General features: G+C 68.9%; 1 protein-coding gene across 3 annotated transcripts in view; it reads left to right on the top strand.

Moving 5' to 3' along the window:
- The window catches only part of AATK (apoptosis associated tyrosine kinase), a 35282-nt gene that overhangs the window by 19388 nt on the left and 2241 nt on the right, over positions 1–13653 (top strand). For 2 of the 3 annotated variants that reach the window (XM_069482976.1, XM_069482978.1), the window contains exons 2-12: positions 1065–1198; positions 2025–2084; positions 3830–3977; positions 6235–6314; positions 6741–6859; positions 6969–7056; positions 7545–7678; positions 9065–9149; positions 9234–9355; positions 10568–10717; positions 11070–13638. In XM_069482976.1, the coding sequence (XP_069339077.1) occupies positions 1065–1198; positions 2025–2084; positions 3830–3977; positions 6235–6314; positions 6741–6859; positions 6969–7056; positions 7545–7678; positions 9065–9149; positions 9234–9355; positions 10568–10717; positions 11070–13638 (3689 nt within the window). The remainder of the gene's footprint in view (positions 1–1064; positions 1199–2024; positions 2085–3829; positions 3978–6234; positions 6315–6740; positions 6860–6968; positions 7057–7544; positions 7679–9064; positions 9150–9233; positions 9356–10567; positions 10718–11069; positions 13639–13653) is intronic. The other variant, XM_069482977.1, reaches the window with a different exon arrangement.

Genomic DNA, 13653 nt, shown 5'->3' with positions numbered 1-13653 from the left:
GGGTACAGCTGCCCTCGTGGGGGTCTTCACCACGAGCAGGCTGAGCTGGCACCCCTGCCGTGGTGACCTGGGTCTTGCCCTCTTGTCTGCCCCAGCCCTACCTGGCCCCCCATCCAGGCTGCCCCGGGTCCCTCTTCCCTGTGTGGGTGTGGGGAATGGCCTGGCGACCCGAGCAGGAAGCCCAGGCCGCACCCACCCCATCTTCCAGGCTCCCAGGCTCACACCACCTCCAGGCAGCCCTCCCAGATGCCTGTTAGCCCACAGCCCTGGCCGAAGCACGCCAGTTGAGGTCAGCTGTGCCACCATGGCAGCCCCTGACCTCTGCTGAGCCTCCGTTTCCTTGCCTGTCTGGCGGGTAGAAGTGGCAGCTGCCTCAGCGGGTGTGCTGGGTGGTGACGGGGTCCTGAGAGGTTGCACTGCTCAGGGGCCAGAGAAGGGGGCATGAGTTGGAGCCAGGTGTGGAGGGACGGGGCAGGCTGGGGTGGAGCTGCCAGGTCATTGTGCTGTCTCCTCTGTCCAGGGGATGCCCACTAAGTGTCCCAAAGCCCCAGCTCTGCTCGGGGGCCCTAGTGTGGCAGCCAGGCTCTGGGGTTGGGGCACCCAGATCGTGCTATCAGTTTCCCCACCTGAGACGAGGGTGCCACGTGGACCAGGTGCTGCAGAGGGCTCCCTGCTGGCCTCAGCCCAGAAGCACCCAGGGTCTGTGACTGGAATCCAGGAGAGACGGGTCCCCTTGCAGCCCCCGAGACCCTGCCCTCTCGGAAAGGTGCCCATGAACCCCAGAGTCAGGCGCTGGGCGGGCTGTAGCTGCTTTGCCAACCCGACGTCGCCCGCTGAGGCCACAGCGGCGCCCAGTGGCCGGCCGTGGGACTTCAGGCCTATCCGCCGCCCCGGCTGCCTGTGGGGTCTCTGGGTGCTGAGGCCGGGCCCTGGCTGCGGGGGGCAGGGGAGCCGGGGCCTGGCTGGTCTCCCAGCGGGGACAAGGGGAACCTGAATCTGGCACCTTGGGGCACTGGGTGCGGCGGGCCGGCCAAGGCCGCCCCAACCGTGCTGCTCTCCTGCAGACGGCGCGCCGCTCAGCGAGCTCCCCTGGTCGTCCTCCCTGGCCGTGGTGGCTGTGTCTTTCTCAGGGCTGTTCAGCGTCATCGTCCTCATGCTGGCCTGCCTGTGCTGTAAGAAGGGCGGCATCGGGTTCAAGGTGAGGGCTGGGGGCCGCGGGGCTGCCCGCGGGATCCCAGGGCTGGGGCCCTCTAGGGTCCACGCGGCCCTGAGCTTCCCTCCTTCCTGGGCCACCAAGGTGGCTGCTGGTGTCCGAGGCCACCGTGGGGGCTCTCAGGGACGCTGGCCACCGCCTCCACCACTTTGGGTGCCCTCTGTGGGGGTGCGGCTGAGGGTGGCCTTGCAGGGCCCCTGCGCTGGTGTGGGAGGGGCCGCCTCCCAGAGGCCCCGACCCCTGTGGGGGAGCTGCCCCCGCAGGGCCCTTGGGTGCCTGCTCACCCGAGGCAGCGAAGGGTGACAAAGGCCCCAGACGCGCGTCCCAGCACTGAAACCTTCCAGACCTTGCAGTCACCACGGGGGCTGAGGCCGGGCCGTGTGGGGCCTGCTGGTGCACGGTGGCCCTCACGGAGCCGCCCTCCAGAGGCCGAATTCTGGAGCAGAGGCCTCCCGTCCCAAGGACAGCGCCCAGATGCTGTCCCCGCCCTGCAAGCCCCTGTGGCCACCGCAAGTCCAGCCGCAGCTCTGAGCAGGGACGACCAGGCAGAAAGGCGCTGGGCTAAGGACCCCAGCCAGAGGCGCCTGCCCCAGAGCCAGCGTGGGCCACGTTCCTGCCAACGGGCAAACTGTGGCCTGGCCAGGGACCTCGGCCACTCACACCCGGGAGGGCCAGCCCTAGCCCTGGGCTGGAGGTCGGATTCCTGTTCTTGGAGAGGTCAGGGTGGCCCAGCACAGTACCCCTGCCTGTATTTTGGGGACACCTTCACATTAAGTGACCCTCGCCCCAGCCAGCGTCACCCCCCTTTCAGGGAGACAGCCCCAGAGTCCCAGGAGGGGGCCACGGGAGCTCGCACCGGCCCACCTGGCAGGTGAGGACAACGCACGTGGCCCTTGCCTTTTCAAAGCCCACACTTGCCAGCTGGCTCATCCTCCGGAGCCCTCCGAGGTGGGCCAAGACCCCCTCAACCGGGGGGAGCTGTGTGCCGAGGGTCCCGCCCACGACCCGTGGGCCCCGTCCTCTGGCCTGCTGGTACCTGGGGGCTGGGCCCAGCAACACTGGGTGTCTTTCTGGAAGACCCTGAGGCCAGAGCTTCAAGGTTGTGGGGGCAGGAGTGGGGTGTGGACCCAGGGGATGCTTGCGGGGCCTTTGTATATGCCGCCCCCCCTCAGGGCCCAGGAGAACGAGGCCCCAAGCTGGGGCCAGAACAGCCCCTCCCCTGCACCCTCCTCTCCTCCTCCGGAACATGGTGCCCAGAACATTCCAGCACCAGCGTGCCTCTGCGGCAGGGCCTGCCTCCGCAGTGGCTCCCTCCTGGGCTCTGGGGGCTGGTGCCGGGCAGGCCCCGATGCTCACGCTGTGCTACCTGATCGCCCGCTGTGCCCACGGGCCCCGGGCCCCCAGGTGGCAGGTAATGGGTTGCAGCCAGGGCTGGCCTTGGGTGAGGGGTGGGCATCTGGGCCCCCAGCAGAGCCAGGGTGTGGCATTAGAGGACCCAGGGGGGCTTGGGGGTGGTCTCCAGGCCCTGGGGAGGGGGAGACCAGCCCCCTTCCCCCATCCTCGCAGCGCGCACACTGGGACTGGAATCCTGGCAGCCTCCGGCCTCGCTTCGCAGTGAGAAAACCAAGGCTCAGAGGAAGGAGGGTCCCCGGGTCACACAAGCCGCCCCCTCCCCGGCCAGCTGTCTGTCCACGGGAGCATGAGCCCCGGAGTGGGTGGCCCTCACCCCTCTGAGCCTCAGTTTCCCCGGGGGTTGTGGGGAGAGATGGAGAGAGAGGGCTGCACCGAGTGCTCAGGGAGCAGTTGTTTTAAATGAGCCCAGGACTTTGGCTCTGGGCTCAGGAATGTGCTCCGCACCTGGGGGTGGGGACTCCCCTAGACAGGTGCGGCAGCTGCATTTCAAAATAGCAGCCTGGCCAGGAACGGCCCTGCCCAGGGCCAGGCTCTTAAGGAGCCCTGGGAGCTCCCGGGAAGTGGCGAGGCCACCGGGATGAAGGTCCCAGGGCCGCCTGTGGGCCGATGGCTGTGGTAGGTGGGGTGCCAGCCTGGGGGTGAGGATGGCTGGGAGGCTGCTGCTCCTGGCTGCCCAGGAACACCTCTTGTCCTGGCAGACGGAGGAGCTTCTCCCAGAGGACTTTGGGGTGGGGGTGCTGTCCCCAAAGCTGTCCCATGGCATGGTGGGCCTACGGGCGGGGCCTAGCATGAGGGGCTGCTGGGGAGTGTTTGGGGGCTGAGGGGTGCTCGGGCCGGTTCTGGATGGGCCGGTGTCTGTCCCCTCATCTCCCGTTCCTTGGTCCCCTGTCCCCCAATGTGGGGCTGGGCCTGGGCTGCCCATGGTGGGGTGGGGACTGGGGCTGGGCTGAGGGGCTGCTGCCTGTGGCTTGCTCTTGGTTCTTGGCTCTGCTTTTGGCTTCTCCTGGACAGTTGGGTCCCGGGTAGGGGCTGGAGCAGGGGTCTGTGGGAGGGGCTGGCTGGGGACGGCTCGCAGGGGCACTGGCTGCAAGCCCGTGGGTGGGGGCTCCAGCCCTGGGGCAAGCACCCCCGGTGGAGCTGGGCTGGGCAGAAAGGCCCTCGGCCTGCAGGAGCTGCTCACATTCCCGCTGGCCCGGCCCGCAGGAGTTTGAGAACGCCGAGGGGGAAGAGTATGCGGCCGACTTCTCGGCACAGGGCTCCCCGGCTGCAGCGGCGCAGAACGGGCCCGACGTGTACGTCCTGCCGCTCACTGAGGTCTCCCTGCCCATGGCCAAGCAGCCGGGGCGCTCAGGTGAGTGTGCCAGGCAGGGCGCCAGGGGCCTCACCCCAGCCCTCCCTCAGGCGCAGGTGCTGGGTGGGGGTGTTGCCGGGAGGTCAGCGGGGCAGGCCAGGCCCAGGGCAAGCTCCACAGGTGGGCTCAAGGGGCTGAGGCACCTGGGCCACACCTGGCTGGGCTGTGGGGCCGAGGGTATGTGGCCCCTTCCAGGCCTGAGGCTGGCGGTGGGCAGGCTGGGCCGCCCTCCGCCCCGCACCGAGGGGCTGCCCAGCAGAGGGGCAGTGGTGGCGCTGGCCGGGGGGTGGGAGGGTTGGCCGCTCGCTGGTCCTGGGCTTAGCCACCCACGTGCTGGGGCTGAGGCTCTTCTGCAGTCCCCAGATGCTTGACCTCAGATTCCTGCCCCCTTGGTGCTACCAGCCTGTGGAGACATGGGCTCCATTGTGCCCGGCTGGAGGCGGGGGGCGGGCTGTGGGCCCCCGTGGGCAGCTGTGAACTGGCCTTTCACTCAAGCCTGGGGGGGGGGTGGCGTTCGGCCCGGTGGGTATAGGCGCAGGCGCTGGCAGGGGCCCTGCTGTGGCCTCCACGGGCCATGGGCTGCCTCTGCCACGTCTTGCATTTGCCCATCCTGGGGTCGCTGCCCCTCGGCAGACGCAGGGGGAAATGGCTGAGCTCGGGGACCCTGCTCTGTCCAGTCCTATAGCCTGGGCAGTGGGCGGGGGTCCCTGGCCCCAGGCTGGCTCCGTGGAAGCTTCCAGCCAAGGACTGCCCCTCCTCACTGTCCGCCCTCAGCTCCTCCGGGAACACTGAGTGGGGTGTCAGCCCAGACGGCAGCAGGCCCTGTGGGGACCCTGCTGGCACCAGGGCCGTTGCCATGGTGACGAGTAGCCCACCCCACCTGCCCCGAGAGCCCAGCCTTTGCCAACGTCTGGGCTTCTAGAGTAGACCTGGGAAGGACCACTAGCTGCCACCTCCCCAGGCCCAGCGTGTCCTGCCCGTCCCCCTCCGCCCCCCAGGTCTCCTGGAGGCAAGGTCACCCGTGTTGCAGGGTCAGGGCCTGGTGCTCAAGCCCTGGTCTGTCGGCCCTCGGGCTGCAGCTGCCCACACGCCTCACGAGCCCTCGCATGGCCCCCGGCCTTCCTGGAGGATGGTCCCTGGGAATGGGGGGGTAGGGATCCAGAAGAGGACAGTGGTTGCCTCTTTTTTCCATTTTTGCATCTCTGGCCAGTTTTCTGGGGGACACCTGCTTTCAGGGTGGAGAGATTTGGGGTGAGGCTGGGAGGGCGGCCCCTAGAGGTCAAGGGTTCCGAGCCTGGGCAGGGGTCCCAGCCCTCTGGCAACTGCAGAGGGCGAGCACAGCCAGGCAGAGCCGGGAGGTGTCCACTTGTGCCAGGTGCCCACTCCTGCCCCACCACTGTCCCCGCAGCCATGGTCAGGAGCCTGGGCACCCCAGGGCTGGAGCGCGGTGCCCAGCAGACTGGGGCTCAGGACACAGCCTAGCAGGATCCCCCAAATCCCACTCAGCATCAGTCAATATTCTCTGGGTCTCTGGGCCCTGGCAGGAGCCCCTGCCCTGGATGATCCTGGCAGCCAGGCGCAGCCTGTCCCCCGGCCCCCCGCCCCCCGGCCCTGGGGCAGTCGGCGTGGGAGCAGAATTCGGGGAATCCCTCAGGGCTTGGGCAGGGCATGCGTGGGTTCGGCCAGCCCTGGCCCCTTCCTCCCAGCCCTCCTGACCCTGCCTCCCGCTGACCTCAGCCAGCTGCCCGCGGGAGAATGGGCCCAGTGTGCTCCGTGCAGGGCTGTGCCAAGCGGCCCCCAACAAAGGAGCCTTTGGTGCACCCGGTGCGGGGATGCCAGCCTGTGGCAGGGCAGGGGCGGGCGGCCCAGTGCCCTCCCTGAGCTGCAGCCTCCCATCCCAGCCATATGGCCTGCCCAGTGTGGCCTGGGTGGCAGGTCCAGCTCCAGGCCCTGCTGTCTCCGGCCTGGCTGGCCCTGGGACTTCGGGCACCCCTTACACAGACAGATCTCCCCAGAAAGATGCCTGGGTGGGGCCTACAGATCTGCAGCTTTTCTGGGCAGCAGCTGCCTCTGCTCCCGAGAGGCCCTGGCTCCTGATGGCAGCGCCCTGGGTGGCCTCTGCCTTGGTGGTCTGGCCTGCCCCCCCAGGTGGCACTGGGGTACTCAGGGTGACTCCTCAGGACTGGCAGCCCTCGAGGGGCCGGGTGGTGGGGTGGAGCAGCTGTGCTGGGGTCCCTGAGTCTCCACCCTGCTACAGTGCAGCTCCTCAAGTCCACAGACCTGGGCCGGCACAGCCTGCTGTACCTGAAGGAGATTGGCCATGGCTGGTTCGGGAAGGTGAGTGTGTCTGCTGGGCAGGTGGGCGGGGCGCAGACCTGCTTTCCTGGGTGCCGCTCCGCCGGGGGCCCCTCCCAGGGGTCCTCAGGGTCTGCCGCAGCCCCTCTTGGTCTCAGTACCAGAGGTGCTGAGCGGTGCCTGGGGAGGGGTGGTCGTGGCTTCTCCCCGGACCCCCAGCCTGGATGGGGTGACTGGGTCCCGCCTCCTCGCTTGCAGAAGCCCCGAGGGCGTGAGCACAGCTGGGGCCGTGGGGAAACATGAAAGGCTCAGCAGGAAGGGGGCGCTGGGAGCGGCAGACCCATGCTGCAAATGAGTAAACTGAGGCACAGAAAAAGAAGTGGCTTGTCCGGGGGGTGGGAGGAAGTAGAAGAGAAGTCTGGAAGCCCCTGCTTGAGAGGGGCAGCTGTGGTGACGCCTGTCCCGTAGGTGTTCCTGGGGGAGGTTAACTCGGGCGTCAGCAGTGCGCAGGTGGTGGTCAAGGAGCTGAAGGCCAGCGCCAGCGTGCAGGAGCAGGTGCAGTTCCTGGAGGAGGCGCAGCCGCACAGGTGGGCGCGGCAGGGGTGTGGCGGGGTGCGGCCGAGAGGGAGGGTGGGCCGCGTGGGGCCGGCCTGTGACAGAGCCCCCAGCCACCGCACCTCCTGTGGGCTCTTGCAGGGCCCTGCAGCACAGCAACCTGCTCCAGTGCCTGGCCCAGTGTGCCGAGGTGACGCCCTACCTGCTGGTGATGGAGTTCTGCCCACTGGTGAGCCGCCCGCGGCCCGCCCCCACTGCCCACGGTGGCCTCTGCTGAGCTGGGCCTCACTTGCCCTGCCAGCATGTGGTGCCACCCCTGTGGGCCTCACGCCCCCCCTAAACGGGATCCTGGGGGCCCTGCCCCAACCCTCCAGAGGCAGCCCGCAGGGGCAGGGTGACCCGGATCAGTAGGGAGGAGCTGGGGGCTGACAGCTGTTTGCCCACCTGCCTGTGTCCCCAAGGTCTAGCACACGGCGTCCAGGCAGACCCCCGCAGCTCCACATGGGGCCTCGCCCTCACTGGGCACACGGCCCCTCCTAGGAGCTGGTCACGCGGGCAGAAGGCACCGGCTCCTCTGGGCAGCTGCCGGCGCCGAGCTCGGCCCCACCCGCCCCTCGCGTGGGGGGAGGTGATGGGGAGGGGGTGCGTGGGGTCCCCCAGGGAGCTGGTGCCCACCCCCCCAGCTGGCTGGTGACCTGCTGCGCTCCCTGTCTGCAGGGAGACCTCAAGGGTTACCTGCGGAGCTGCCGGGTGACAGAGTCCATGGCACCTGACCCCCTGACCCTGCAGCGCATGGCCTGTGAGGTGGCCTGCGGCGTCCTGCACCTGCACCGCCACAACTATGTGCACAGGTGAGGGTCAGGTGTGCCGGGGCCGGGTCCCCGCTCTGCCGTGATCCTGGGTGGGTTCACCCTGTGCCTCAGCCCCTCCCCTGAGGAAGGGACATTGGGGTGACTCTTCCTTCACGGGGTGCCGTGAGGATGGACCAGGCCATGTTTACGCAGCATCCAACAGCCACCACGCAAAGGAATTCTACCAAATTCTTTAAAAATCGGCAAGATAGGGGTTTGACATCCACTTTGCAGGATTAAATGAAGAACCCCATGCTGTCCAGCTGGCCTGTCCTCTGTCCCCGAGGCAGCAGCCACCACCCAGAGTGCCCACACCGGCCCCACGCCCTCCGTGTCCCTCAGGCAGCGATGGCAGCACTTAGCTGGCCCCGCAGTGGGAGGGAGGGCTCTCCTGTCCCGCCTCGGCAGCCGGGGTACCCAGCCCCGGGGAGCCCGGGGGACGTGCTGGAAGAAGTGGTGCTGGACACGTGGCCCCATCAGCCCCAGACGCCGCACGGCCGTCCTCCCCAACAATATCCTGGTGCTGAGTGGTGACTCAGGCGACTCCAGCATCAGTGATTTTGTTGAAGAGGGCAGCTGCCAGCCTCCTGACCTGCCTGCCGTGCCCCGCCCCAGAACACAGCCCTGCAGCTGTCCCCAGACACTCAGACACAGGCGGGGGGTGGGGGGGAGAGGCGGGCGGGCGCTGGCCCTTCCTCCCCTGAGGCCACAGCGCAGCAGCAGTGTGGTGGGTGTGGGCTGACCCGTACCTGCCCCCCTGCCCTGCGCCCCGAGCACCTGCAGGACCACCAGCCAGGCAGGGGATAAAGCCAGCAGCCAGGGCCACTGAGTTGGAGGTCCCCACCCTGCCCTAGGGCCAGGAGGGTGGCCTGGGGCAAGCCTCAGCTGTGACCCTGTGTGGGCAGGGCTGGGCCAGGCCCTGGTATGTGGACTCTGGCAGCTGGCAGGACCCCCAGGACACTGCGGGCCTCAGTTTACCCATGGAGCTGAGGGTGATGGTGTAGTGGGGGTTGGGAGGAAAACTGCAGATGTGTAGGGCCGGGGCTCTGGCTGCCCTGAAAGGCAGGGCAGAGGGTGCGGGGGGTTCCAGGGCTGGCCGGGCAGTGCCCTCCCTGGGCCCCAGGCAGGCTCTGGCCCCGCCTGCCCTGCTTTGCTCCCCTGCGCTGTGTGGTCAGAGGCAAACCTCGCAAACAGCAGTGCTGGGCGCAGGGGTGGGGCCCTGGGCGGCAGGGGGATGGGAGGGCAGGGCACCCCTCAGACTCCCCTTCCGACCTGCCCACCGGCTGAGCCCAGGACACCCTGGGCCACAAGCCCGTGCTGGCAAAGGACCCTCTGTGCTGGATGGCCCAGCCGGCCCACCCAGCTGACCGTGCCCCTGCCCCGCAGCGACCTGGCCCTGCGCAACTGCCTGCTTACGGCTGACCTGACGGTGAAACTCGGTGACTACGGCTTGTCCCACTGCAAATACAGAGTGAGTGGGGCGGGTGGGGCGGGGTGCAGGGTTGGGCCGGCCGCCCGGCAGGGGTGACCCTGTCCTCACCGTGGCTGCCTACAGGAGGACTACTTTGTGACCACTGACCAGCTGTGGGTGCCGCTGCGCTGGATCGCGCCCGAGCTGGTGGACGAGGTGCACAGCAACCTGCTCGTGGTGGACCAGACCAAGGCCAGCAACGTGTGGTGAGGGCGGCTCCCCGGGCGGTGCCAGACCACGGCCACTCAGGAGGTCGTGGGGGGCTGCTGCTCTGTGGGGCTGGGTGGGTGGGCAGGAGAACAGAGTCAGGGTGCCCGGGCCGCCCAGGGCCTGCTGGGCTGACACCCACCAATAACGGGGGCTCAGAGACCTCGTCTAGAGCCAGAAGCCCCCTGTGAGCAACACAGGGTCACCCTCCTGGGGCAGGGCCTAAGCCTGCCCCGGCCCCACAGAGAGGGGCTGGTGGGTGTCGGCTGCCTTGGGGGTGGAGGTCATGATGTGCAGGGTGCAGGGGATCCCCATGACTGCAGGCTGGAAGCCCCCCGATTCTGAGCTCCCAGCCTGAGCCGGGCCTGTAGGCTCCACAGGGGACTCCACAGGCTCCACCCTAGGAGTACAGAGCACAGGCCCCACGGGCTGTGGGGGTGCCCACTCCTGGCCTTGGCCGGCCTCCCTGCCCCGCTGCTCCTGTGAGCCCTCAGAGCGGACCAGCCCCTTCCTGAGCTCGCAGGGCCTCAATACGCTGGCTGACCCTGTACCCCGCCCGGTCACGGATACTGCTTCCTACCCCAGCCCTTGCCACCCCACTGCATGCTGGCTGGGGTCCCCAGTCACAGAGTTTGGCCAAGCCCACCATGACTGCTCCCTCTGTTGCCAGATCGGCTCTGTCCCTCACTCCCCAGCTGAGGACAGCCTGGGGCCGAGGGAGCTGAGTGCAGCCACTGGAAGGAGCCCCCAGAGCCCCCATGCGGCCTCCCCCAGCCCTGCATGTTCTGGGGGCCCCAGCCCTACCCATGCTAGGCTGGAGTGTCCCCTGCATCCCCCCAGCCTCCTGCCGTGGGCTCTGCCCACCTGCCGGCTCCAGGGCAGATGCCCCACTCGGCACGGTGTCTGGTCTGCCGTGTGTCAAGTGAGCACATGAACGGACAAGCGTGGACTGGGCCCCAGGCGAGCCGGGCAGGCTTTGATTTGCTGAGCTCGCCGGACGCTGGCCTTGGGCCTGGCCGGGGTGGTGTGTTCCCTCCCTTTACAGAAGGGTTGCGCTGTCCTTGTGCAGGGGTGGCCGGTGTGGCACTGAGCCCTGGGCTTGGAGGTGCTGGTGTGATGACAGGAGCTGCCCTGCAGGCGTCCACGGGATCCTGTGTGGCCTGTGCCACGGCCCACCATGCCTGCCATGTCTCACGGTTGTCACCCTGCAGGTCCCTGGGTGTGACCATCTGGGAGCTCTTCGAGCTGGGCGTGCAGCCCTACCCCCAGCACTCGGACCGGCAGGTGCTGGCCTACGCCATCCGCGAGCAGCAGCTCAAGCTGCCCAAGCCCCAGCTGCAGCTGACCCTGTCGGACCGCTGGTGAGGACGCCCTGCCCTGCCCTGCCCTGCCCTGGCGGGAAGGCCGAGGTGGGGGTGCCCCAGTCAGGCAGAGGCGGCTCAACCTGACCGCCTGGGGATCCCCCCACCCAGCCTCCTCATTCTCCGACCTCACACGCAGCCTCTATGTCCCCCTAAGCAGGGAGGGATGACCTGGGGGAAGTGCCCGGCCCACTGCCTGCCCCCACACGCGGGGCCTGCCCTGGAAGATTTGGGGTGTCACTGAATGAAGTGAGAGGTTCCCCCATCTGCCCTCAAGGCACTTTGAGTGTAGGGGACCCCACTCCTCCTCCCGGGGGGTTCCTGGCCTGGGCCACCCACGGGTTCCCTGCAGGTACGAGGTGATGCAGTTCTGCTGGCTGCAGCCGGAGCAGCGGCCCACGGCCGAGGAGGTGCACCTGCTGCTGTCTTACCTGTGTGCCAAGGGTGCCACCGAGGCAGAGGAGGAGTTCGAGCGGCGCTGGCGCTCGCTGCGGCCGGGTGGGGGTGGCGCGGGCCTGGGTTCGGGGGTGGCGGGCCCCGAGGCCGAGCTCGCGGCGGCCTCATCCTTCCCGCTGCTGGAGCAGTTCGCGGGCGACGGCTTCCACGCGGACGGCGACGACGTGCTGACGGTGACTGAGACGAGCCGCGGCCTCAACTTCGAGTACAAGTGGGATGCCGGCCGTGGCGCCGAGGCCTTCCCGCTGCCGGGGGCCGCGCTGAGCCCGGAGTGCGCTGCCCGTGTGCACGAGCTCTGCGCCCTCGACGGTGCGCCCCCCGGCGTGGTACCCGTGCTCAGCGCGCACAGCCCGTCCGTGGGCAGCGAGTACTTCATCCGCCTGGAGGAGGCCGCGCCCGCTGCCGGCCACGACCCCGACTGCGCCGGCTGTGCCCCCGGCCCCCGTGCCGCCGACCAGGATGACGACTCAGACGGCAGTGCCACTGCCTCACTGGCCACAGAACCACTGCTGGGCCACACGCTGCCAGCCGACGGCCCCTGGGGCGGATGCGGCCACCATGCGCGCAGGAGCCTCGCCCGGGACCCGCTCGGCCGCTCCCGCTCGCTCTCGCCAGGGCCCCTGACGCCCGCGGAGCACGGAGCCCAGGACGCAGACTGGGGCGTGACCACCTTCTGCCCGCCCCTCTTCAAGGACCCGCTGGGTGCATCCCCCTCGGGGAGCTCAGGAGCCCGGCCATCGAAGGGCGAGGAGCTGGGGGAGGCCGAAGCGCCAACGGCCGCCCAGCAGAGACACTGGAGCTCCAACGTGTCGGCCAATAACAACAGCGGCAGCCGCGATCCAGAGTCCTGGGACCCTGGCTACGGTGGCAGTTACACGGACCACAGCCCCAGCCCGAAGCAGACCCCCGGGGCCTCCCCTGAGCAGGGCCACCCCCTGGCCCAGGAGGGCCCCAGAGAGCCTCTGCTTGGCCTGCAGGCAGCCTCCCCCAGTCAGGAGCCAGGCCACTGTCCGGACCTCCCCCACCTGTGCCCTGCCCAGGGCTTGGCACCCGCTATTGCCCTGGTTACACCCCCCTGGACAGAGGCAGCCGTTGGCGGGGGTGACCCCCAGGCAGAGCCCAAGCTTGCCTCGGAGGCTGAGGGCTCTGCTGGGCCCCTTCCCTCCCTCCCCTCTCCCTCCCAGCAGGGAGCCCCGCTTCCCACAGAGGCGGCCAGCGCCCCCAGCACCCCCAGCGCCCCCGGTGTCCTGCCTGACTCGCCCACGGAGCCGGCTCGGGCTGCTGACGACAGTAGCAGCTGCTGCCCCGAAGTGGAGGTGGCCAGCAGTGAGGACGAGGACACAACTGAGGCCACTTCGGGCATCTTCACAGACGTGTCCAGCGATGGTCTGCAGGCCACGAAGCCAGACGCAGTGCCCGCCTTGCGCTCTCTGCAGAAGCAGGTCGGGACCCCTGACTCCCTGGACTCGCTGGACATCCCGTCCTCAGCCAGTGATGGTGGCTGTGAGGTCTCCAGCCCGTCTGCTACTGGCCCCACTGGCGGGCAGCCCCGAGCCCTGGACAGCGGCTACGACACGGAGAACTACGAGTCCCCCGAGTTTGTGCTCAAGGAGGCACACGAGTGTGAGCCCGAGGCCTTCGGGGAGCTGGCCCTGGAGGGCGAGAGCCCCAGGCCCGAGACTCGGCTCTCGGCCTCCCTTGCTGGCCTCAGCGAGAAGAACCCGTACCGAGACTCGGCCTACTTCTCGGACCTGGATGCCGAGTCCGACCCCCCCACGGGCCCGGAGGAGAAGTGCGGTGGAGTCCAGGCCCCCGGGCTGGAGCCGGGCCTGAAAAGCCCGCAGAGCCCTGGGCAGCAGTCTGGGCCTGGGCCTGGGGGGCCCGGAGAGGCCCAGGGCGCTGGCCCCAGGGAGGTGCTGCCGCCTGACGGGTCTTCCCCAGAGCCAAGTGCCGGGCCCAGGCCAGAGCCTCCTGAGTCCCCAAGCCCAGCCAAGGTGCCACCTGTGCCCAACCCCAGCCGCTCCAAACTTTTCCTGCTGACCCCAGTGCCACCGAGCTCAGAAGGAGACAGCTCCGAGCTCCAGGGGGCCCCAGGACTGTTGTCAGGGTTGGCCCCGCAGGAGCGGACAGGGGGCCCTGGTGCCCCCCGAACCCCGCTCTGCCTGGCTCTGCCCGGCTTCCCTGGAGCCTTGGAGGGCCGGCCAGAGGAGGAGGAGGAGGACAGTGAGGACAGCGACGAGTCCGACGAGGAGCTCCGCTGCTACAGCATCCAGGAGCCCAGTGAGGAGAGCGAGGAGGAGGTGCCGGCGGTGCCCGTGGTGGTGGCCGAGAGCCAGAGCGCGCGCAACCTGCGCGGCCTGCTCAAGATGCCCAGCCTGCTGTCGGAGGCCTTCTGCGAGGACCTGGACCGCAAGAAGAAGGCCGTGTCCTTCTTCGATGACGTCACTGTCTACCTCTTCGACCAGGTGGGCCGCAATGCG

This window comes from Eulemur rufifrons, chromosome 9 (assembly GCF_041146395.1).
Source record: "Eulemur rufifrons isolate Redbay chromosome 9, OSU_ERuf_1, whole genome shotgun sequence".
In the NCBI taxonomy this organism is placed as follows: Eukaryota; Metazoa; Chordata; class Mammalia; order Primates; family Lemuridae; genus Eulemur; species Eulemur rufifrons.
Note: the sequence above shows the minus strand (reverse complement) of the source record. Positions and strands in the feature narration are given on the sequence as shown.